General features: G+C 38.6%; 1 protein-coding gene across 6 annotated transcripts in view; it reads left to right on the top strand.

The window, feature by feature from the left end:
- Nucleotides 1-8,052: 8,052 nt before the first annotated feature.
- The window catches only part of PHF3 (PHD finger protein 3), a 49,522-nt gene continuing 31,235 nt past the window's right edge, over nt 8,053-26,339 (top strand). Inside the window, exons 1-2 of one of the 6 annotated variants that reach the window (XM_030946680.1) lie at nt 8,065-8,156; nt 17,773-18,041. In XM_030946680.1, coding sequence (XP_030802540.1) covers nt 17,798-18,041 — 244 coding nt within the window. In that variant the 5' untranslated portion in view covers nt 8,065-8,156; nt 17,773-17,797. Of the gene's footprint in view, nt 8,157-8,476; nt 18,042-18,089; nt 25,363-26,339 lie in introns of those variants that run through there. The other 5 variants (XM_030946681.1, XM_030946684.1, XM_030946679.1 and 2 more) reach the window with 5 other exon arrangements.

The following is a 26,339-nucleotide window of genomic DNA, read 5'->3' as shown; positions in this document are numbered from 1 at the left end:
TCAATGTTTCTGTTGCCAGGAATTAGATTATAGGAACAATGGCATAGACAAAATCTTCATATATTCTGTAACTCATCATTATGCTGATTGATGTAAATACTGGTTTAACACAGATTAGTATCCAAGTTAAGAATTCTGATTTGGTTGCCCATGAAAATAGGAGAAGTCTAAAACAACTACAAGTAAAATGCCTGGAATTTTTTTTACTTAAAATTATCAATGCAATTGCTGTACATAGATCAGATTTTGCTTTTTTTACAGAATTCATTGTGGCTAAGGAGGATTGTGTTTGGCTGATTTCAGTAAACGAGGAAAAATTTGCATGAGTGCATGTCTGTTGAAAGCTTCTGAACTCTTTCTCTGTTTAGACATGACTCTTAGGAACAGAAAATCTTTTCCTCTTTTGTAACAAGTCTGGTAGTTTTCAACGATACTTAAGTTGTGAAGATAGGATAGCAGAGGGAACTACATAAAACAAGTTGAATGAAATTGCATGTAAAGGGTGTGTATGTGTATATATATATATATATACACACATATATTCACAAATTCAAGTGAAGAAATGCTTAAGCAGAATTACTGTATCTTAAGGCTAAAGCCTGGCATGGAAAACAGGCTTTAATGTAACATTTAATTTTGGATGCTTTCAATATGTAACTGCTTTGCCCCCTCAAGAGGTATGTTGTAGTACATTCCTGTCATGTGCTAGACTGGCTTGTGCTGTGGACTTAATGGCATATGTAATATGACATGTAAATGGTGGCAGTGTTTACATCATTCCTTAGCATGTAGCAGAAATGTTCATGGGAAATGGGGTGAGAATTTGCAGTTAGTGCAGCAGAAAACTGATTGATTCCCTATATTGTTCTGTCATATGGTCCTTTAAAAATTTGGAGGAAAGGTAGTCAAACAAGGTACTTTGTTACTGGTTATCCAAAATTAGGTATAAAATTGAATGTGATTTTCTTGACTCTGATTCTTAAAAATGCTGAGCAGTCAGTTTCCACTTAAGTCTGTAAACACTTGTACTTAAATATGCATGAAATTATGTGGAACTCTTTCTCAACAGTCCTGAGCCACTTCAGACTGTACTCAAAACTAAGTAATACTTCTAATCTCACTGTCTTCAGTTCTCGGTGTATAAAAATCCATTCCAGTCCTTAAATTAGTGGGGTGGTTCTGGAGATAAGCAGTAATTTCTGAAGTAATCAGACCAAATGGCTTTATTGCAGAAGAAACAATGAGAAAATGAGTAGTTCAGTATTGAGGCTGAATCCAAGGTTAGACTTAAGGTCTTTGGCAGTAAGAAAAGTAGTAAGGCTCTGCTCATTTATGTGAGCATTGTTTATCCTTACAAATGGGATGGGGGAAGAAATCTTCTGTAATTAAATGAATGTATTTGAGAGGGCCAGACTAGGGGTTCATATATGATTGTACCTTAATTGTTTTTAAGCTTCTGAGTGCTTGACTGCAGCATTAATAATACTGTTTTACCGTTTGTTTTTTTTTTAATATGTGCAACATTATTTAAATAATTACTGAGAGCACTCAAAACAGTATCTTAGATTTGCTGGGCTTTTGCTGTGACATTAATAAGCAAGTATTTTCTGTCAGTATCAGGAAAGTTATCAAACCAGAGATAGTGTTGTCCCAAGAAGACTACTATTACCTTTTGTATGTATTTGTGTAACCCCACTGTAAAAAAAAAAAAAAATCAATTATACTTCACAAGTTGAATTCAGCTCTTAAAATCTGGCTGAAATTTGATGGGTTTATTAATAGCTAGGAGGGACTTAACTGAAGAAATACAGATTTTTTAGTGAAGATGAAGAGCTCTCTAAAGATGAGAGCATATTCTGTAAAGGGAACATGGGATGGCAAATTCAGTTTTTAGTATTGGTATGTACAGGCAGATTAAATAAATTTCACCTAACTTCTTTAAGTGTAATAGTTCAAAATGTCAGGTAAAGTATTTCTTTCCACACACTCTGCTCTTAATGTGTAATAACCATTGACAATTATAACCCGATTTTATCCTATTGATACAGGTTTATGCTACATGTAACCACAGCATGTGGTTATTTTTGTCTTGATGGTCGCCTGCATGACTGCTGTTAATTTTGATACATACTGTCCTAATGCATTGATAATTACCTCAATAACAACACAAGTTCCCTATCAGTTGAAAGCCTCTTTGTGAGGTAATAGTGTTTAAACAGTGATCTGACAAGAAACGATAGGGACAGTGCCAGAAGATCAAGTTGCCTGCTTCAGTTTCTGATTCAAATGAGAACTCTGAAGAAAATCAGATACCAGCGTTTAGGTACATAGGAATGTTCAAGACAGAAATACTCACATAGCAGAAGGCATTCAGTCTCATTACACATGTAACCTGCATCTGTAAAAAAACCTAGATACATAGAATGGGTATTTTCTATTCCATTTTCTATTGGGCTGGAGTCTTAATCTCTTTATTGGTGGAGTAACAGCAGTAGCTGATTCTTTTTATAAATTTGCACATGCTTTATCATCAAGTTCCACTGATGCTTGTTCTGAATAGGACAGAGCTTGAATTACCTTTGGACTCTAGAGGAGCGAGAGTTGCAGGTGATGAACTCTTCTTCCCCATTCATAGGAGCATAGTTATGATACAATCTGAACAGGACAGTGCTGCTCAGCATTGTTATGCACGCCCACAGTGCTAGTAGGAAGCTACACACATCTTAGTTTGCCTTCTTCAATTCCCCAGTAAATCTGTGTGTCTTTAGGTAGGGCATGCAAACCCTGAACTTGCCTTTAAAATTTCAATTCAACTCTGACAAGTTTTAGTTCATCATAGTAAAAGCACATAAATACAAGAGGGCTATAGCAGATGTGCAAAACCATGGAGTTCCCTCATACTGCAAGTACACTCATCTCTTTACACTTGATGTACAAGGTTTTCCAGAGTAACACGTCCCCTGTCTGTCCCAGGGACGGGCTGCCCTACTCTTCTCTCCCTGGTTTTGTACAGCAGGATTCTTACTTCTTCCTGCCTTCTAACTGGGAGTTCCTTGTAGGATGCTATGGAGGATGGGTACCTGGCAGGAACTATGTACCCCTGATGCTCTCAGATGCTACCTCAAGCCACCCTACATGGAGTGTTTCTGCACTATGTCTTTATTCAATAGACAGAATTTTGCTAATGGGCAGACTTTTTTCTAGGCAGACACTTGCTGGCTGTTTCCTATATTAATCTAATCAGTGAGATAATTTTATAATATCCAATCACTTTGTGTTGTTAAGGTTATCCTTCTGATGGAGAGGATGCAAACTTTCCCATATTTGTGTTAAATCACACCCCTTTTTACCTCTCATATTCTCATACTTCATTCAGTTGCCTGATCTTGAGTTAGCCTTTTGCTGCATAAGGTTTATTTCAAACATTGAGAGTCTTTACCTCCCAAGTTCTTGACCTTATTTTGTTCCTGTTTTCCCTGTCTAGAAATTCTTGGTCATTTCTATTTCACTTGTCTACTTCTCATCAAAACTCCCTTCTGGACTTCCTTAATTGCTACCTGGTTTTCTTCACTGGGAAAAAATTAAGTACTGTTCAACAGCACTTGATGTTTATATGCCTGTCTCAATTGTCTTTCAGCACTACCAGAGTATTTATACTACTTTGAAGTTTGATCTCAAGAAGTTCTATTCCAGGCCCTTGGCCTTGGAAGTGGTTCTGAGCCAAGTCCAGGAAGGAAATTTGAGAGAATTATCATATATTATTGGGTTGAAGCATTAGGATATTTTTGAAGGAAATCTTCTAATTGTGCCATTAAGAATACAGAGCAATTTAGATTGGACAAAACATTAGAAGGTGATCTAGTCCAACCCCATGCTCAAAGCAGGGATAACTTCACAATTAGATCAGGTTATTTAGGAGCCTATTGAATCAAGTTTTTAATATGTTCAAGGATAGATATAACAGCTCCTTCCCAATATCTGTCCCTCAGCTGAGAACTCTTCCCTTGGGAATTATTCAGAATCTTCCCAGATGTAATTTCCCTGTGTCTCACATTTTTTCACTGTGACCTCCAAGACACTCTGTCTCTTCCTCTCTACATCCATCTGCCAGGTAACTGACAGAGGAAATTTGCCTCCTCAGTCTCATCATGAGGATGAAGAAACACAATACACTCTATGCTCCAAGCCTCTAATAATCTCAGTGACCTTCTACCATACTTCCTTCCAGTTTGTCAATATTTTCATGTATTGGGGAACTGGACATAGGCTACCATACGATTGCCTTCATAGAAGTTAAAAATTAAGGTAAATAGTACTGGGGTGAAATCTCAGATATTCAGAGAATTCATAACCAGCAGCAGTTCTGTAGACACCCACCCAAATTAGTTTGGGACGTAAGTCTCAAAGGCGTATTTTGTGCTGGCTATCAAAGTTTGTTTTCCTCTAGCACTAGAAAAGTTCATTAAACCTTTTTTTCCTGTTTTACACCAATCTCTGCATATAACTGCAACTCTGTCTTATTTTCTGGGATAAAATGTCTTTTTTAGTCTTGAATCTGTGTATTGCATTGGGTAATCCTTAACAGCTTGTAGCTTCTACACCTTTTACCTCTCTACAAAAACCTACACTTAGTCATAAAATCAATGGCTAAACATCCTTTGTCTTCAGAATCTTGCCTTTGTCCACCTAGCTGTATGGGTAATTTTAAAAGCCTCAGTCCCTTTCACCTGTGGAATTGAATGTTTTTCTGCTGCTTTCTAGAGCAGGACACGTAACTTCTATTTGATCCAGCAACTGGCAGCTACTAATGAGTCTTTTTGTGGGGAAAGAAAATGATCATGTCATAAATTTGGTGAAAAGTGGGTACATGTTACTGTTCCTATACTAACTAAAGCAAGGAGGAGGTAGGAAATTAATGGGGAAAATAGTGTCAAATCAGATATTCTTAACCAAAATATGTGGGTTTCCTTTATGTGATTAGAAAATTTTAGATTATTGGTTGTTACTGTTCTGCCTTTGAAAAAGTCAATTCTTATTACACAAGAAATAGAAAATATCAGAGGAACTAACAGTTTTAAATTTTGCTAAAGATATAATTCACAGTAACTTAAAATCAACTTCAAATGAGCTAACTATGGAGCCTCCTGAACAAGTGATATTGGCAAATCCCAGGTATTGTGAACAGAGTGTCTGCTGTTCATCCTGGAAAAAATCATGGCAGTAAGCTATGAAAAGCAGTTATCTAATTATTAAGGGGTGCCAATGTAGTATTTCTGACTCTTTCAGAAAACAGTAACCAGAAAAAAAAAGAGCTTGTTCAATATTGTAAATTCAGCAGATGTAACTGATGGTGTAGTACATATCAATTTATTTCAGAAGTCTAACTCTGCTTTGTATAACATTTTAAGTTACGTAATTCACAAAATAAATGCAGCACTTGGGTTTTAAAATCATTTAAATCAAGTATCTTGCAGACAAAAGAAAGATGTTCCTGTGAGAGATTGTTTGAATATTTAATGGCCTACTGCTGTAACATATCTCAGCTTTTTGACAGTAGTAAATGCAGCCCTACAGCAGGGCACCACCATACTCAATACATTCTTTATCCAGATAAGCACATGAAGCAATCTAACTCCTTTCCACATTTGACAACCAAAGCATAATTAACAGTAAAAAGCAAGCCATGTTTATGACCAGTGTGATCATAATCTGACTGCATAGAACATATTTTCAAAAATTCCATTTAGACCAAAAAACATGGAAAGACTATAAGGAATATAATTCACAAACCTCTTGGAAAGAGTTGTGGCTAAATAAAAGCTTGGAACTATAAGCAAAGAAACTGCCTTCTGCTGCTTTTTCTTGTGTTCAGGGCACTAGAAAACTTAAAATAAATAGGTTGCTTTTCAATGGAAACAACTTGGAAGATCTGGCCTACTACCAAGTAGCTCATCTATAAAGGGATTATATGATAAAATATTGCCAGGGAAGATAGCAGATGGCACAGCTGTAATTGTGTACACCTGGTGTGTCACTGTGCACAAAGGCCTCTGTAATACCAACAGAATTTCCTATTGGGGTGCTCTTTTTTCATGCTGAACTGCAACACAGGTGCTTCAGATGGTCAAGTTTATTACACAAATGCAGTGGTACAGTGTGGCCATGGCAAAAGAAAAGTGCACATACTCTGTTAAACTGAGATGGGTCACTGGAGTTATGTGACTTTTGACAGTGTAAAGAAATACTGAATAGAGCAATGAACAATGATCAGATTACCAGCAATGCTTTGCCTGCTGCTTGTGTCAAAAGAAATGAAATCAAAAGGGCTGAATGCTGGAAAATTTGTGCAATGCAAATTCTGCTTAACTGAATTTTGCTTCAGAAAGTAATTTCATTTCTTTGTATAGTATCAACAGTATTTTAGAAGGTTAGCACCTTGTTGAAAGTTCCATGCCTAAAAAGCCTTTGAAGAAATTAGTGCAACCAACCTAGTTGGTTCTGCACCATTATAAGAATTCAGTTTTTTTTTTTTTTTTTTAATGCTTGTTTTGGAAAGGAGAGAGACCTTCTGAAACACAGGAAGTACAGGAAGAAAACTAGAGAAAACCAGCTTGTGGTAATGTGCAGAACTAGCTTTGGAAGGGCAGGGAGAAAAAAATGCTGCATAGGTTAAAAACTGCTCCACTTCAAAACTGTTCCGTTGCAAATACCTTGTGTATTGCCTGCAAATATTGCTGTGTTACCATGCCTTCAGTTTAATGCTTCCTTAGTGTGATGGCAGCAAGAGAAGCATTCAATGCATTTCAGCCCTCATGGCACCACAGAAAGCCCTAGAGAATACAATCTCAAAAACTCAGAACTGAAAAAAAGGAAACTAAAGGAAACACAATCAATTTTTTTGTCCTTACATCATGTTTGTATTTCATTACAAAATACTAGGAATATGTAAAGGCAGCGTTAATATAGCAATACATAATGTAATTATGTATTTATGATTTTTAGAAATATTAAAAATCAAGTTTCTCTTTTGGAGGTGCTGAAACTTGGTATATGCTAGAACCAGCCTGCACTGCACTTCATGCCAGCCATCACAACTGAAAGCAGCGTAACGAATGCTGCATTCAGCTAATGCTGCAACAAAAATTAGGAAAGACGGTCCTGCTCTTTAGTAACATTATGTGGAGACCAAATTACTCCAGGTTCTCATGCCCCTACAAACGCACACCGCGACAGTCCCCTTAGGTGTCGAATAGTGCCGATGTGCGCCACAGGTCCTGCAAGGCGCGTACACAAACTGTTACCAGGAAAAGAGAAGGCGAAAACGCGCCTGCACCAACAGGCAGCATGAGACATGTCTGCCCAGGACCGACCGACTGCGGAGATTTTTCTGTCCAACGTGTAGGAACCGAAGAGCCTGGCACATCGGGAGCTGCAGGAATCCGCCCGGGGCCGACGGCGCACAGGACAGATTACCAAACAGGTTGTATAATGCGGGCTGCGCCGAGCAGGGGGGGTGGCAGCTGCTCTCCGAAGACAAAAGGCCACATCATTACACACGCACTAGTCACACCATGTGTGTGTCCTCAGCCAGGGTCTTACGGGAAAACCCGCGGAGCCGGCCGCCCTTCAACCGCTCTCCCCTGGGCCCGGGCAGGCCCGTCAGGCGCACGGCCGAGCCCGCGGCCACCGCCGGGCGCCTTGGGTACTGCGGCCCCCGACTCCAGCGAGGGTACCCAGGACACCCCCGGCTCCGCCGCGAGGGCTGGTTCCGCTGAGGAGCCTGTCCGGGCCGGGGCCACCGGCACACCTCAGTCCCTGCCCGGCCCGGGGGCCCGCGGCTCTGCCCCGCCCCCGACCCCTCCCGCCCGGCGCCTGCGCAGCACGCGCGCCCCCGCCCGCCCCCATCCCTTCCCTCCAACAGCGCCGTCACGTGAGCGGCCGGGCCCGGCGCGCCGGACGCCGCGGGGGCGCGCACCGGCGGGGCAGCGGGCACGCGGCCGCCACCGGGCCGGGCCGAGCCGGGCGCGACCACCTGGGCGGGGGCAGCCCGCGCGCGCGCGCCCCCGCGGAGCTGCGCGCGCCGCCCTCCCTCCCTTTGGCGCGGCCGCCGCGTCCCTTCCCCCGCGGCCGCGGGGCAGCGCTGGGCGGCGGAGCGGGTGAGTTACTGCGGGCTGCGGCAGAGACGGGGCAAGCAGGGGAGGGCAGGAGCGGGGGTGGAGGACCCCGCTGCGCTGCGCGGCGCCTCCAGCCTTCCCCGGGCCGGGCAGGGCTGGGCCGGGCCTGCGGCGTCAGAGCCGCGGCCTATGCTGGCCAGGCCCGGCCGGGTGGCGAGGGGCGGCCCGGCGGGACGGGGCTGCTTCCACCGCGGGGCCGTGGCACGGGCTGTGCGCGGAGGCGGCGCCGCCGCTGGCTCCTGTGCGCAGGCGACCTGTGGTCCGGCCGCGGGCCCCTAGGCGCTCCCCGGGGCCGCCTCCCGGCCGCCTCGCTCTGCCCGGGTGCGGCCCCGCGGCGCCGGCGCGGTTGTTGCGGAGGCTGCCACCGGGGGCCCCGGGCCGGCAGGGCCCGGCCACCTGACATGGCGCTCTGTCTCCGGCCTCGCTGCCTGCGGCGGCCGCTCCCTCCCCGTGTCCGTGCGGGACCTTGCCGCAGGCTCCTTGCCTGGAGTCGTGTTGCTGCCGAGAGCTCTCCCACAGCGCCTTCCCTGCCCTGCAGCTGCTACGTTTCGATGCTTCTACGCTTGTCTCTTCTCACCCCTTGAGCCGCCGATGCCTTGTTGTCCCATACCAAAGAGAGAAACAATCACCAATTTAGACCGTGCTCTTCTTGCTCTTGGTCTGACCTGTTCCGGGCGCCTCCTCCCGTCTTTTAAACTTATCATCACCAACAATTTCTGTGTTCAACTCCTGTGTATAGTACCCACTGTAGGAAGTGCGGGAGAGAATGTGGTCATCAGCAGTGCTGTGGGATTCAGTGGCCTGGTGGTATTTCCAGATCCTAATCTGGGATGAGGTGCTGTTTCTGGGACAGTGCGTTTATTGCTTGCTACTGGCATTCACGTAATAACTCTCAGGCTTTAGAAGATGCATCGTTCATGTGATTGCGGGTGTTCATTCTGTGTGGTGTGCACAAGGGAGACCTGTTAGAGCCGTGCGGGGTGCGTTTGGATGAAGAGCACTCTGCGGCATAGTTTAAATTAGTAAACATGGCTAATGGAGTGAAGCGTAAAAACCAGTAAGGAAAGACAGGAATGGGGGGTGATAGGAGCTACGCCATGCAAATTGTAGTTGTGGTGTCTTTTATGTAGTTGTTAATTCATTATGCAATTTTTATGCATTTGCTTTTATCAAAATGAATATTAGCATCACCAAACAGTGGAAATATTTTAAGATTAAATGTAAGGATGGTAAACATATGGCATCTCTTTAGCACCACTAATTCATGGTTTGTTTTGCTTAATAAATTAATCTCTTGTGGTTTGGGACACAATGTAAGGGAGCCTTGAAAACGTGGGTTTTTACATTTCTTGGACTAATTCCACTTCTGTTTACAGTTAGTGCATGCCTGCAATAAAACTCTTCTTTTTCTGTAACAAGCAGTTTTTACTTTTAATTTCTATAGTTGGCTTTAAAAATTATAAATATGGAGTTCTGAGCACCTATATTTCTTTTTTCAGCTATTGTTGCCTGTTACTCAGTCATTCAGTTTTTATGTGCCTCTTACATTTGCGAAATGAAAGGGCACCTAACTACAAACCATGTTGGCTAGATTTAATTCAACACAGTGGTAAGGTGCTTTATGGAAAACAGAAACTCTAAAAATTCTAATCTACTGTATTTCTGCAACCTCTGTCTTAAAAAGAGGCTTACCTCTACCACTTGTGTTGTGCTCAGAGTTGAGCTGATAAATTTCTTTAGTTATTTTAATTTTTTTACATTAATTTTTCCCAGTCAACCTAAATATTGTTAAATACAAGCTTTAAGGAGAGAACCATATTATATTAGAAGCTTTTTTTATGGTAAGGGCATATTTTTGAAGGGTAATGCTATGAAGTAGCGATGATAAAGTTCACTGAATTGGGGTATGAGAGTTCATTTTATAGAAGCATAAAGTGGAAGATTCAGACAGCTTGTCACATTCTCCTGGGTGGTGTCAATATTGCTACGTGATGGGTGGCATATTTCTATGAAAACTTCACAAGGGTTAGCTATAAGCTTTTAACTATTACTAATAGAAATCCCAACAAACAAACCGTAATTCTGATAGGTGTTTCCAAATGAATCTTTATGGAAGAGACACTGACAAATGCAAAAGGTATTACAAATGAAAATATTCTCTCCAGTGACTGACAAGTAATCGGTGTAACCTGCTACACAGTTTAGCATTTTTTACTGTGTTCCAGCTGAAAATACTTGGAACCAGTATTGAGGAACCTGAGGGTGGAAAAGTTCAAAAGAATAGCAGTAATAGTGGAAATACAGTCTCTCCTCATCTTTTTACTTTCAGTGAAATGCCTCTGAGTAGTGAACTTACCAATTCCAAAGGTATATACAGCAATGGAGAGACTCAAATGGTCTTTGATTATGCCTAATTTTCATGGTATTCAGGTGTATTCGTTGGTGGGACAGTCCAGCAAGGGAAAACAGAGTACTTAATGTTTTACAATGTAAAAAATTTGCATTTTTCATTTACATACTCCACATTTCACACTGTGAAGATGTTTTTTGACATAACAGAAGTTTTAATGCAGCACTGTGTGCCTCTTTGAGCTATAAAGTAAAGGTGAGAGAGGTATTTTTTTTAACGTAACTGCTAAGATTTTCAATGATACAATTTCATATTTTGTGATTAAGAAAAGGTTTCTCTATTTATTCTGTATTTCTTTGTCTTCTAAATAAATAATTTTTTTGAAATTTACTTTTCCTTTCTGTTCACTGAGGTACACACTGATGTACAGTTATGGCTGGTGAATGAGTTATGAATAGAGAAGGTTTAACAAAGCAAGTATCTTGAGCTGTCTGCTCTCTTAAATACCATGATAGCAAGTAGTAAGATACCTGCTCTGTCACTGAGGGGAGCAGCACATAACTTTAGATTTTAGATAGATTTTGGGAGGTGATTATTATTATGTCTGTTGAGATTTTAGTAGCAAGGGGTTTGTATCAGTTGATGTATGAAGACTTCAGAGAGAGGTAAACACAAAGATAGTATAGAAGAGCTTCTTAACAATTAATGAAATGCTCAGATTTACTTTTCTTGTTTTTTAGTCTTTAGCAGGGCTTTGTTTTGATGCCACTAAAAGCTAGATCTTAAATTTTAAATGAGGGATTAAATTAATAAATAATAAGTAGAGGGTTTACATAAGGGAACAGGTGGCATATGGATACCTAATGGGTTGATGTTTCAGTGTATAAGTTTGTCAGCAAACTTATACACTGACCCTCCTTTACAGCAGTATTGATGACTCAAATCAACCTATTTGCATACATGTTCCTGTTAGGCAGGTTTTTGCCAGTGTCCTGTTTTTTGGGAGATAAGTGAATGAGGAAGGTCAAATTTGATGATGCTTAAAGATTAAAGCTCAGTGAACCATATTCTATGCAAGTGTTATATCTACCTTTTTTTTTTTTTACAAAGGATGCTGAAAGCCTCTTTTAACCCTTTCCAAACATGTTTTTGTGGCTAGATGGCCATTCATATGCTCATACATCACATTGCTTGTTCTGTCAAAAATATTTTGTGAGTTAATTTAATTCTTGAAGACTGCCCTAGGTGATGGGATTTGAGCCAAAATGAACCAGAGTAGAAAGCACATTGGTGTGAGATTGGTAAACTCACCAAAAAGTTGTCAAGTTGATATATTCTTACTGACGCTGCCTCTGATGCACTGCCTGATATTGATTTTTCTCTTTAATGCCATGATGCGTTTGGACTGTGAACGCCATTGGGTAAAATCTCTTGCTGCAGAAGATGTGGGTCGCTGTTCTGGCTTTTGATGCTGTAATATCCATGAACCAAATGCATGCAGCTTCTGGTGCTTAAAGCATGGCAACATGGATACATGGCAACTTAGCCTTAATTTTCCATTAGATACTTGGGAGCTTAAACTTTAAAGTTTGTGTAGGAGGAAGGAGGAGGATGGTAGTAAAAGGTGCATCAGGGCTTTGAAGTAACATTGGTAGGTGGGTTTTAAGTTTCAAGGTATCAGTGAGCCCATGGAGTGGTCTGACATCACAGCTCCAGTGAACAAAGGTAGACATTTTATACCTTGAGTGTCCCTTTTGGCTTCAGTAGTTGCCACACAGCGTGAGCAAGGAGTTGTTTGTTTTTTTTTTCCAAACTGCTTGTATTCTTACCTAATTGCATGCCAATTAAGATGCAGTTCTCCTCTTTTGATGAAAAGTTTTTGTCAGTTATTGTTACTTTCTAATTCTTCTGTAACAGTGCTGAGTCAGCTTTTCCCATTTGTTGTGACATCTAAGGTGATAGTTATCCAAATAGCTTTCATTTAGTCTCCTTCCAGAGTTTACTACCTGAAGAAATAAATATAATATGGATCTTTTTAATGGGGTCTGTTAGAGTTGTTATGACTAGTGCTTGCTGTTGGTCGTTTGGTGTGCGTAAGCACAAGGTCCAGAGACCAAGTGTTGTATCTTGAACGTTGCAATGTCTCCCATATAGTCCACTCAGTAACTAGATGTACAAAAGCTTTTAAAAGCACTAGACAAATTCAGCAAATTGGAAGTGACAGACACTATTCAGAAAGGTACTTTGGTGAAATGGAAGGAATTGTAGTATTGCTATGCTATCTTCAGCAGTTTCAGATTCACTTATTCAGGCAGGTCAATAAAGTAGATAGGCTGTTCAACATCTAGGATTCTGAATATCCTAAATAGGCAGTGTGAGGTTGGTTTTTTTTTTCCTTCATTAGGTTCCCTCAGGTTTTTGCCTATCCTTGTCCCCAATTCAGGCAATTCATTTTGGTAATATTTCTTTGTAGAAATGGGGTTTTTTTAAGTCCATCTTCTGAGAACTTTAATAAACCAGATTTATTTTTAATTTGACAATTATTAAACACACAGAAGCTTCTATTTTATATTACTAACTTTAAAATATAAGCTAAAATATGAAAGTCAAGTTTAAAATGTAATCAGATATATTAAATTCACCCCCTGGCCCGAGAGGGAAGGAAAGAGAGTAATTACAGTGAAGCCTAACATTTGCTTTGTAAAATAAATGATGTGTGAGTACTGTAAAAAAGTTAACAAAATGAATGTAAAGGAAAATAAAGAAAAAATAAAATATCAAGACAAATGTATCTAACGTATATCCAAATATGTAGTTGGAAAATTAAATTTAATATGTTGCTGTCTAAGAGATACTTAGTTTAAAATGCAATCAAGAGTATGCTTGTCCATCAGCTGAAAAACACAAGGAATGCTTAGTGGTAGATACAAATTGTGATCACCCCTGCCTGGGGTGGGTTTTAGATAAGATGATAGAAACATGCGGATACAGTTGGAGATTTCCACTAAATTATTTTTCTCTGTTGTGATTAAGAAAATAATATAATAGGAACTGAAGTAATTTTTTGCCTCTTTCATAGACAAACTAAGCAATGAAAAAGCTTAAAGATGTGCAACATCTCTTGTCTGGTTTCTAGTTTTCCATCCCTTTTTAGATTAGTTTGGAAGGATATGCTTGTTTGAAATCTCAGTTTCTTTTCTTTGCAAGTTATCATTCTGACTTTTTAACTTTTATTTTTAAAAAGCCGTGTAGAGAACTATTAAAGCTGTAATGAATATATGGTAAAAGGGGAGAACATAAAAATCTGCTGTGGCAGATTCTACAGCGTGTTTATTTCATACCAGATTTGTTGGGATTTGAGGCAATATTATGGCACACCTGGATTAATAAACTAATTTAACAGTGGAAGAAATTATTTCTTTTAAACTGAAAGACTTAGACTGTAAAAGGAAACAGTGTTGAGAGCATGAAGAAATTTTATGGTAAACATAATGTGGGGGAAATTCTAGAAGTCATATTTGACTGTGGTGCTTTCCAGCAGGGTTTATAGTGTTGGATCACTTAATGACAGGTATTGGTTGGTGCGTTACTTTGTGATTGTTGCAATGTTATCTCTGTAATTGTTGCTTCTGTTTTTGCAGCGGAGAGCCTGATAGACGCAAGTAATTTTCGAAGGTGTAAGAGAAATGTATTTAGTGAACTGAGGAGAATGCTTGCCATACTTCAAGCTTTTCTTGATGGTGAGCTCTTCTCTCACCCAGACTCCTCCAGTATGTTGCTGTTCTCTAACAGTCTCAGTACGTGCTCTGATGCTCCAGGAGCCAGTGCGTGGGAGTTGAACTGAGCCTGCCTGGGACTTGCTCCTTTACCTCGTTCATGAGCACTCCTCACTGGTTCTGCGTGCATAATACTTTTCATATTCTGTTGCTTCTGATTAGCTACCCAGCGGGAAAGCCCTTGTGAATTGCCGTGCGATGGGAGTCGGCTCGGTATGTGCGCATCTGCTGGGAGCCCTGCCGAGGCACCGGCCGCTAGGGTTCAAGGGGAGGGCACAGCTGTGTTCCAGTGCAGTAACGCGTTCTTCCTTTGAGGGGTTAGGATTATCTTTGGAAATAAGTGAGCATGAAAGTCTTAACTGTGATTTTACCTCTGCCTCTGGGTATTTTTCCTGATGTTCAGAGTGTTTCAAATGCAAAATAAACCGTTCAAAATTCATACACTGAAGGCATTGTGCAGGGGAAGATTGGTTTTTTTTTCGCAGCAACTGTTTTTAATGGCTGTATAGCTAAAGAAGTTTATCTTTCATCCTCAGTCCCACAGATTTTACACTTGTTATGATAGGTAATCTAGTAATGTTAGAAATAACTTTTTAAAATAGCTTGGTAGTGTACCAATCATGTAAATAATCACAGAGTGGTTTTTGAACTAGATAAAGCAAAATTTTGATTTTCTGTATTTTGCTGGCATAAACTTTTTATTTTAAAAATGGTAGAACAAGTTCTTTAAGATTAGACTTTGTTCTAGTAGTATTTTTATGCAAGCCCCCTGACCTTTTGATGAAAAATTTGGGTAGAACATAATACATGATCATAGGCTTATGCTCCAGGAATAAAGCTTTCAGTAAAATTCCTCTTGAATTTTCTCTGCTAGCTACTTAGGTCTCGTTGAAGGTGTTTGTGGCCACTGCATGTATAGTTGCTTTGACAGTTACTTCTCAGTGCTTTTAGTGTTCTGAATGGCTGCATGGTAGTCTTAAAAAGCTGATGTTATCTTTTTCTTCATCACATCACTGAAGACAGGTTAATTTCTGTCAGGGATTTTTGTAGCAAGAGCTTTGCTTCTTAACATTGCTTTTTATGAAGTGGTCATCGCTGCTTTGGGCACCACAATATTTGAGTAACAAATATATAAATGTTCTCCTATCCAGAAAAAAAGCTTGGGATATGTTATTGTGTCTTCAAAGCCAATGCCACTTTTTAATGTTGGATGCAAAAGGTTTCTTGCATTCTCACAATATGTAGGTATTCTATTGCAGTGTCAGTAACTGACACTTGTTAATGTCATGTTTCACCATAATTTTATCCTGTGGCTGTTGCTCTTGTGCTCATGTAATGCTAATATGAAAAAATCTGTCATTACAGGAAGGTGCTTTAAAGTACTGTGTTGGGGCATTTGTAATTATTTTCTTACTTGGAGCCATTGCATCTCTTGTAGGTTATCCTGTTGTATCAGATTGTTGTAACTACTTGGTATAATAATAAAAACAGATTATACACTGCAGCACAGTACTTACTCCATTAGTTTGCTTCTTCATTTGTTGCCAGATTTGGAACTTCAGAGACCATGTTTGCTGTTATAGATGCTGTGTGGTGTATATACAGATATAGATATTACATAGATATAGATATTGTGTGGTGTATGTACAGATGCACTGCATTGCTTGATAAGAGAAGTCCATTTTTTTTTGGTGAGAGTGCTTTCAAATTACAACTTGCTGCTGAAGTCTGTTATCTCTTTTCTAAATGCACGTGATTCAGCTAAACTTCACTCTGGCTGCTTGGGCAGTAGGACCTTGTGTATTAGACTGCTTTGTTGTGTAGAAATTGGAAAGATAACATGCTGTGCAGAGACACAGTTCTATACCTGACCACCACTTTCTTCTGAGCTGCCTTGTGGGAGAAGGAAGAAAGACTGGCATGTTTGAAAATAAATCCCCAACAACCCAAAACACAACAAAACCCCACAGACAAAAAAAAAAAAACCTAAGAAACTCCACCCAAACAAAAGGAAACACCATTTGTGTTAAACCCGTAGTTTTGTAAGTTTGTGAAATAAAATGCGCAAATAGGGTTGAAATTGTAACAGAGCCCTTGCATGTATCTGGCTAGGATATTCTCAGTTGATTGCTAAAACAGAAATGCCCCATTAATGTGTCTAAGGAAGCATACTTAATGTTCTATTAAGCATGAGTAAGTACTGGATTTTTTTAGTGGCAGGTTGCTGGAATAACCATCTAGAAAGTAATTCAAGCACTGCAAACTCCAATTCTCACTTGTCATTTTCCTTTAATTAGTGTGTTCATTCTAAAAAAATCATTATCTCACGTGGGAGGAGGATGATGAAAGAAGGAGCAGGATACTTGTTTGTGTCCTTTTGCTGTTTCCAAAAGCTTTAACAGCCTTGTGTGCCAAAAAATGGCCTTTCAGACTATCCTGGATGCCAAATTAAGGCAGACGGTACTGCACTGCTCTATTTTCCTTACCCGTCTGATCATATTTATTATGGTTATCTTTCTCCACTTCGAGGATATGCTAAAGCAAAACTTCCAAAGTGTTTTGCTGACTTTTTTTCCATTCTTAGTTTCCATGTTTAGTTATACATACTTAATGTCATATACATACTTAAGTCTTCAGTACTTGCACTTCTGCTGCATTGCAAAGAAGATCTAGAAAATAAAGAATTCCTTGTAAAATGCAGTTGCCATCTTTGTATACAATTCCTTACGTAGACTTCTAGACATCCATCTAAACTTCTTCAAAATTGAAGTTTCAAAAGGCTCCTCCTTTTGATGCCAGCTCAGAATTCTCATGTATTTGATTGAAATTAGATTTTTCGTATAAAATTGATGTAATTTTATTGGCTGAATTGATCGATGAAAAAGAATAGAAATAAAACCTTGCTGTTTAAAAATACTAACTTGCTATGAAGTATCTGGTAGTTGCTCTTTGAACAGAAATATAGTTTTTCTCAGTAGTACACCATATTAATAGTATGGCAGGCTCTGGAACCTTCTCAGCTCCATTGCTGTTAGTGGAAGCTGACCTCACATTTGTACGTTTAAAAAGAAGAAAGTCATGCTCACAGTGCTGCTATCTCCAGGTTCACTTGTTCTTGATATCCTCCTCCTCTGGTGTCCTGTCTGCTTGGGCTGGTTAAGATTTAAACAAATTATAGAAAGAAGCTATTTAGTTACCTTTGTTATTCACACTCTGTAGAAGTGTCAGCATTCGGATGCTGATAGAGGAGAATAGCATGGAATTTCTTTTAAAAATAATTAGGGAATTGATTTTTAGTTATGATTTTTAGTGGGGCATACTAAGCCATAAGCAGTTTTTTATTTGTTTTTATAATTTTTAAATACCTTAAGCATTCTTTATAAAACACAAGAGCCAAAAACTTTGCTGGTGTCTTAGGTGTTTTACAATTTGTAGCTTCTTTTCTTATGGTATTTTTCTTGTCTTTCTATAGGGCTGAAAGACACACAGGAGTCTTCATGGATATAGTTGATACATTTAACCATTTAATTCCTACTGAACAATTAGATGATGCCCTATTTCTAGAATCCAACCTGGAGAATGAAGTCTGTGAGGATTTTAGTACAAGTCAAAATGTCTTAGAGGATTCGCTGAAGAACATGCTCAGCGATAAGGATCCTATGCTAGGATCTGCAAGTGCCCAGTTCTGTTTGCCTGTTTTGGATAGCAATGACCCCAATTTCCAGATGCCTTGTTCTACAGGTAAATCTTACAATTTTTTAAGATTACAGTTTAAAATACAGTTTCGCTTTAGTACCAACCCTTTTTCATAACTTAGAAATAATAAGTTGGGATTTCTGTCATCTTGCTGCCCTTTATCAATGCACTTCATACATGCCTGGCATGTAAACTATGTGCAGGTCCTGTTACTTTTGTAGTGTAACAATTGAGGAAAGCTCCTTATGTGGATCAGAAACAGCCTAGTCTTGTCTATCTGTTACTTCCAGTGAGAGTCAAGATTTGTTTAGTGTAGGTACTGGGCCTGATCACTGAAGTCACTGGTTGGCTCAAAAAATGCTGTATTTCTGGATTAGCAGTAGGAATAGGAGAGTTGTACAAATTACTGCTCTGACCTCAGGGTTACTCTGTTAATGCTAGGCCTTCTGGTACTGAGCTGTTTCTGGGTTCTGGGTGCTTTGCTTTGGTTGGCTTCACGACCCTGGAATGATCATAAAATAATTTTTTACTGTTTGGAGTACCTGATTTGGGAACAATTTAGACCAAAGTTTTAAATAAAAATAGTCTTAGAATTTATTGAGTAATTTTAGAAGATGAAAAAAAAGCGATGATCCAATCCCTAAAATTATTAATATTTATGAAGAATTGGAATAATTACACTGAATTTGATGCTAGAGACACAAATATACTCTGTTTTTAGTAGTGTTCTTTAATTGACTGGAAGCTTAAACAACATAATTTTTTAGCTTCATTAATAGAAGTGTTGTAGATTATTGCAGTTACATGATTATCTCAATATTTAATTTTTTTGAGTAAGTTTTATAACTGTTTCTGAAAATCGTCATAATTTCCTTATATAATATATATTTTACTGTTACTAACAGACTGAATTTTCACCTTCACTAAATTAGGTGATATTACATAATGGAAAACTGTAAATCAAAGATTATACTGTTTAAGGTAATGAAAAAGTGAGCTATCAAGCCAAAACAAGATATTTGGCATTTTTTTCCTACTTCAGAAGAACATTTTTGAGGCGATCCTTAGTGCTTTCGTGTACTCCTGCAATAGTCTGTATTCCTACACATTTTTCTCTGTAACCTGCCAAACAAAAATCATATCCCTTTTAATATGCATAATATACACAACTAAACCAAATTCCCCCTCACTTGCAAATTGTTTGTTATATTGCATCCTGTGCATTCTCCAGCAAACCTGTACTGCATTTAAAATTCGTGAATTAACTCATAGGGTACAGCTGGATATTTTGGAAGGTATGGAGAAAGTTTCAGGTGCTTCCTGGCATGTATTTGTCCTGAAAGTGATCAGTAGTGCAATAATTAGTACTATTGCTACTTAAATAAACAAAATTAATCTTAAGGTCCTTAAAAATAGTTGAGTGAATGCATTTATTTGGGGGCTACATTTTCAGGCTGTCAGAAGACTAAGGGATTCAAAGCTGATTTGATTTATGAATTTATTGTTTTATTTTTAAATCTGAAAGCACCAGTAGAGCCACATTTCAGTAAAGAAATTAAAATGTGTAATTTGGAATTAATGTAGGTATCCAAAAGAACATGAAATGTTCTTGTTGTTGCTTGTTCTTTGTAGGTCTTGATAAGAACTGTCCTTACTCTGACATGGTAGGACTGCAGTATGTGCTTAAATTTTTTAGTTAAGAATAACAAGTATCAGTTCGAAGTATGGTTTCTTTGCTTGTCTTTTTTCCTTGAAAGTTCATATAGTTGTGATTTATTTGAGTTTTCTGACACTGTTGGTGATCTAACACTGCTGATGTAGGCTGCTGGTAAGAATGTGGTTATTCAAGGTGGTAGTACCCTTTGTATGAATTAAGCCATGCATGAGCTGGTTTTCCCAGTTTAGGTGGAAGCTCATCTGCACGCCAAGTTCAATTTGTCTAAAAGTAAAAAAGCATAACTCTCCTGACAAATCTTGCTTTAATATATCCTATATTTTGCATAACCCATGCCTAGACTATTAAACAGTTTAAGAAAAGGAACAAAGTGCTCATGGAAATTAATTCACAGGACCACCAAAAGACAGATTGATCATATTTTATGCTTGTATTGTAGAATTCTGTTTTGTAGAAGTTTTAAAGTGGTACAGATTTCATGCTACAGCTTACTTGACTGTTGTGAGCAAGCAAGAGAGATAAAGGTTGTAATAGTTAAACTGAGGACAGATGTTGTAGATAAAATGGTAATCAGGTCTTCTAGATAAAATGGAGGAGCAGAAGGCATGGCTTCCTAATACTTCTTTGAAAGCAGATTTGAGCCGAGTTCAGGAGTAGAAAACCGATGCACAAACAAAATACTATCTTTATATGCCTTTAACCCAACTGTGTAAGTGTGAAATTTCTTCTGTGGACATGAGTATATGAAAGGGCTCGATTCAGGCCTGCTTCTTACCCACATGCCTACTGTCTCAAGATTGTGACATTTTCTCTGCTTTATTCTGGAGATCATGTATTTTTGTTTTCAAAAGCAAAAACTCTTCTCTCTTGCTCTTAAGTTGTTTTGAGTGTGGGTTTGCTTCCTGCTCTTTTTCTTACTGCTACATGGGCATCAGTTTTTGTTGGGAGTTTTTACTGGCCTGATCCAAAGTTGTTACTCATGAACATGTTTTGCTCAGCTTTAGGGTTTATATTGCACATCATTCATCAAGAACTAAGCTTTTTGTTAATACTAAGCTCTGTTTTTGGTGAGTTACCTCTTACCTGACTGTATGTGATGGATACTGGTAGCAATTGATTGTATGTCCTTTAGACATTTCAAGTGCATGCCTATAAGAAATACAGAGACATCTATCCAGAAAACACAGGTTTTGTACATTGAATTATAACTACATCTCTCGGGGAGAATAGTAGCTTAGAATCATAGAATGATGTGGTTTGCAAGGGACCTCTAAAGGTCGTCTAGTTCAGCCCTTCTGCAATGGACATGTTCAACTAGATGAGGTTGCTCATAGCCCAGTTCAACCTGGCTTTGAAGGTTCCCAGGCATGGGGCATCCACTGCTTTTCTGGGCAACCTCTTTCAGTGTTTCACCACCCTCATAATGAAAAAGTTCTCCCTTACATCCAATCTGAAGCTACTCTCTTTTAGTTTAAAACCACTACCTTTGTCCTGTCACTACAGACCATGCTAAAAAGTCTGTTCTTATAAGCCCCTTCTAGGTATTAAAAGGCTGCAATGAGGTGTCCATGTATTCTCCAGGCAAACAACCCAAACTCTGCCAGCCTTTCTTCAAAGGAAAGGTGCTCCAGCCTCCAGTCATTTTTGTGGCCTCCTCTGGACACGCTTCACCAGGTCCATGCCTTTTTTGTACCGAGGGTCTCAGTCAGCAGTACTGGTATATGACAAATAGAAAGACTGTGACAATGGATGTTTGTTGCCTATCTATTGATAGGCAGAACTATATCAGTACCAATAAAGCAGTCTCATGTTTATCTCTTGGCCTGAATCCAGATTGTGCTGGATTGAGATAGTTTCTTTAGTTGGATGACAAACAAAGATGGTCAGACAAAGACCAGCAGAAACCGAAGACAGAACAGACCAAACTTGCTGAGCTTGCTCTATAATTGCCACTGAGTAACAGAATGGGGTTAGAGTAATAATATAAGGTTATCTTTTCAGCTTTGATTGAATAATTACATATTTAGAGAAGAGAACAAGATTCTTTGTGAGTAATCCTGGTTATAGCTTTGAGCAGAGGTGGACATAACTCTTATGACTCTCACAAGCTGAATAGGGTAGAGGTCAAATTATGCTGCAATCCTTTTAGAATGTGTTAGTGGAGGGTGACTGCTAAACTATAAAGATGTAGTTAGGTTGCTGGTTTATGGAGCTAGACTGAGGAGAATGCTGGTCTTACAGCACAGTTAAGAAGTTCTGCTACCTCTGTGAATCAAGGTACAAACTATCCATGTCTTATTCACTGCAGCTCAAAGGAGCTTAGCAATTATGGAGGGCTCCTCCTGTCCTGAAGTAGGTATCAGCAGAAAGACATAGTGTCGATAGTAGAAATTGATGTAACTGCTCTCCTTGCCAGTTAAAGGACAGAGTTGGACAAAATGAAACTTTTGAGAAATAAATGAAATCCAAATTCTTGAAGCAATCAGAAGTGTCCCAAATCATGTTTTAGGTGCCTCTCTGCTTCTTTTTGTTGGTTTGATTGGGTGGTTGTTCTTACAAGCTGTGCATGACCAATGTAGAAAATTATATTGTATAGAACAGCTCTTGGCCATCTTAAATGTTTGAGTGGTGTGAGTGGGTGTGGAAGCATGCTTTTGGTGTTGTGTTGATTTTTTTACCTTATTGAGCAATTCATTGATAAGAAGTGGAAACGCTGAAGTTTAGAATATGACAGAATTATTTTAAGAGCAACAGACTTATTTCAACTTTGAATGGTACCCTAGTGATAGGTTTTCTGTTTTGTTCTGTTCTTGCTGGAAGCTTATCCACCTGTGAACGTAGCAGGTCATACTGGTTGCATGCCAGTGAGCTAAATAACTTAGCATTCATACTAAATTGGTAATTCTAGGTAAATTAAATTGGTAATCACAAACTGTGTAACTTTTCAGGATGTCATTTACTGGGGTAGTTTGATTTGTTATACTCGTAATACGGGGAATGGAATTTTAATTGCGTATCATCTGGAGACATTTCTAGATTTCATATTAAAATCAAGCTTTTAACTAATTTAGTTTATGGGTATGTTTATCAAATCAGGTACTTATCATAAATGATAAAGAAGACTGATGCTGTAAGAATCACAAAATGTGTTAGGGACATCTTTTTAATTGCCCTTTTTTTCTGTCCCTCTGGATTGCTGCTGGGAAAGTGTTTCCCTAGAGTGCAGTCTGTTTTTTCTAGCTTTAGCCTATGTTTTCATGAGAATTGTTAAAAGCAGCATTACCTCTGCTAAAATCATTACTACCTACTGAATCTTCGAAGCCAAACCAAGTTTTCTGACTACAAATACTGTTTTCTTTAGCTGGCATGATGTCTGGCTGTGTTAGGCATTTTGGGCTCTTTTCACTAAAGCCAAATGTACATGTATTTTTCCTCCTACATTTGAAGTAATTTTGAATGTAACTTTGAGATTCCAAAATTTGATTTACAGTTGTTTCTCTCAGTTTTCTTACCTCTTTATGCCTTCCTTCTTCCAAGCTGTCCATATGAACAGCTACAGAGTGTTTTATGACCAAGGTAGTAACTTTTCTGTATAAAATTTAAATATATTGTATTGGTGTTGAGAATCTGGAGAATATTTATTTTGTGCCTTTTTCTGTTTGTGAGTGGCAAACTACCTATATTCCCCAGCATAGGTCCTTCTGAAGTATTTAGTATGCCTTTGGATCAGTTTCATGGGTGGAGAGAGGTTGGATCTGTACTAAGATTTGCAAAGCAATTTAGATAGGCTCACTGATTTGTAAATACATGAAGACTCCCTTCTTAATAAAATTAATTAATTTACATTGAAGTGCTTGGTTTGATGTGGTGTTTTCACTTTGTTGAAATTTGGTTTTCTGCTCCTTATTTCCAATGTAACAGGCTTGTGTCTCTTAAAGAACCACTATTCAGTAAGCTTGTGATGTAGCTCCATCTTTTTAATAAAATGGGCATGCAGTCCTCTGTCAAGATACATGCTGCATTAAGTTTATTTATCCTAGTTGATTTTCATATATCTTTATTCTAAGGACTGTAAAATTACCTCTTAACAACACAGACATTAATGGAGAATGGGAGCAAGTGTTTAGTTAATATTTCATGTTACTTTGATTCTTTTCTTGCACTGGACAGTCAGCTCAAGGCACTTGCAAGCAAATTCTCATTTCAATAGATTACAGGCAAACGTTTGTAAAACAGTTGGAATTTGATGTTTCTTTATGTAAGTTATGTCATCAGTCACATAATTTCTCTTGAAAATATATATTTTTTTAACAGAAAGTATTTTTAATCTTGTTTCTTGAACATATGCATCACAGATGTCAATAGGAAAAAGGTTTCTCATAGAAAGTATACCATCCTCATTTATGATCTTGAGACTTACTGACAAAATATCACTATCTTTATATGTTTTGTTGTTTCGCTGGAGTTTATTTGCTCTTCTGAAGGCTTACCTAGACGTGTTAGTTACTGCTTTAGACTGTAACTGTTCTTTTCATTGAAGAATTATGTTACATCTCTGTGTTGTTATTCCCATGTAATGCAGAAATTTTATAATGTTCAACTATTTCCATATAATCTGTGATGCTTATATGGAATTTACTGTGGATTTGCACATTCCTGACATTAGTGTGATTCAGCTGGACATAATGCAAAGCAGGAGCAACAGTGATGTTCTGTTTGGTGTGGTTACCTAAGCAAAAGAAATCCAGGACTAACATCTACAGAGAAGAAATTTATTTCTACACTTGATATTTACCTTGGTCAGTGTGTCAAGAAACTGAGTATTTCTGTCTTAGTTGTGGCTGGAAATAATGGAAGAAAGTCTTATGTTAATAAACATAAAGATTTATAAACATCATAGTTTTTGATGATGTGTTTAGGGATGTTTCCTTCTCCTTACCTCCTCTTTCACCAGAAAGTAAGGCTTGTTTTCTTAAGTTTTACATTGCTAAAAAATTTAAAAATGGTCATGCTTTTGTTTTAGCATAGGGAAAACATTGCTTTAAATTTGCAAGTAGACTGTTTTACTGAATGTTGTTCTATTATGGTATAACATATATAAAAGTGAGTCAGTAGTACAGCCCAGCAGTTTGAAGTTTAGATACTTTGCAAGTAATGGAGAAACTCAAAATAGTGAGGTGAAGGTCAGTGGTGCCTTTTCCAGTATAAATATGTTGAATGTGACTAAATATGTTGAATGTGACTCGTACTTTTCTTGTTTGCAATCTGTTCAGTTGTACACTGGTGTACAACTCTTCCGTTCAGATAAGTTCTTTCTTTATTCCTTTTTTATTTTTTCCTATTTTATTTTTTAAATTTCTATACTTGATGCTGAGATAATATTTAGATATTTGTTACTAAGATAATCTCTGCTTTTTTTGTTCTTTCTGATTTTGCTTTTGTTGGTTTACCTTTCCTAGGGTTGTTTCCTTACCTCCACTTCTCCTTCATAATTTACTTTTCTAGTCTTCTTTGTATCTATTGCTGTTCTCTGTCATTTTTCTCTTCCCAGCAGGGTCTGTGTGGAATGCTCCTCATCAGGGGCCTCATGAGACTGTCTTTACTAGCTGAATTGTAGCTCAGGTGGTTTGAAATTAGCAAGATTCTGTGCTTCAATTCCTCTGTAAAATTAAAGCTACAGCACAGAGTCTTGTAAGTATGAAAATGCTTTAATTCTAATATTTCACACTGTGTCAATAATGGACTGAATGTGTCTCTTGTTATTAATTAAGGAGGGTGTAGAAATTCCGTAACTTGAGCAAGAACATTGTAGAGCCCAAGACTAATGTCAGCCCTTTAATATACTCCAGAGTTGTTTCAGAAGTTGTCCTACTAGTTTTTATTTTTCATGCTGTCTTCAATAGTTTAGTAATTTAGTTCTCACAGAAGGAGCAGAAGTGGATGTGAAAGGAGTCTCTTTTGTCACAGTCTGTTCCCAAAAGCCAGTTTTGTGTTTTGCAGGAACACTATGAAAACACAAATACCAAAGTGCAGAGCTGCTGGGAGGATATAATCTTTGAGAACACCAGAATGGGCAGCTGGAGTTAGAGTGAGGGTCCTTCTCATTCAGGTTTCCATCTTGGACAATGGCCAGTATTAGATATTTACTAGGAAAATGTCTAATAGGGCAGTTACAATGTAATTTTTTTGCTAGTGTGTCCAGTATGTACATTATAGCAAATAAGTGATTAAGGAGGACTCTTGAGTGGAGAAAGACCAAATTTATCAGCCTCATGCACCTTGCGTGTGATATCTGTATGTTTGTAAACACACACAGATAAAAAGGTGGCTCTGTGGATTGGAGAGTGGAAGTGGACAGTAATTTCCACAAACACTTTTCCTTGTAACTGATGTGTATGATGCAGTAACTAAAAATAATGGTTAAAATAAAATAAATGACCATAAATTGTTAGCTTAAGACACTCCTAGTTTTCAGCTCCTGGCACGCATCTGATTACAGAGGTTCAGAATGCTGATTGCCTGGTACCATGATCAGCCTTCCTTAAGATGCCAATAAAAAACTTTCTAATATTAGAAATTCTAAGGTGTTGCTTGGTTACTTTGTTTTTCATTGTTTTTTTTTAAATTGCAGTAATATCGAACTTGAGAAGGACCAGGAGTTGACAGAT

This window comes from Camarhynchus parvulus, chromosome 3 (assembly GCF_901933205.1).
Source record: "Camarhynchus parvulus chromosome 3, STF_HiC, whole genome shotgun sequence".
Lineage (NCBI taxonomy): Eukaryota > Metazoa > Chordata > Aves > Passeriformes > Thraupidae > Camarhynchus > Camarhynchus parvulus.
This window is presented reverse-complemented; position numbering and strand designations above follow the sequence as displayed.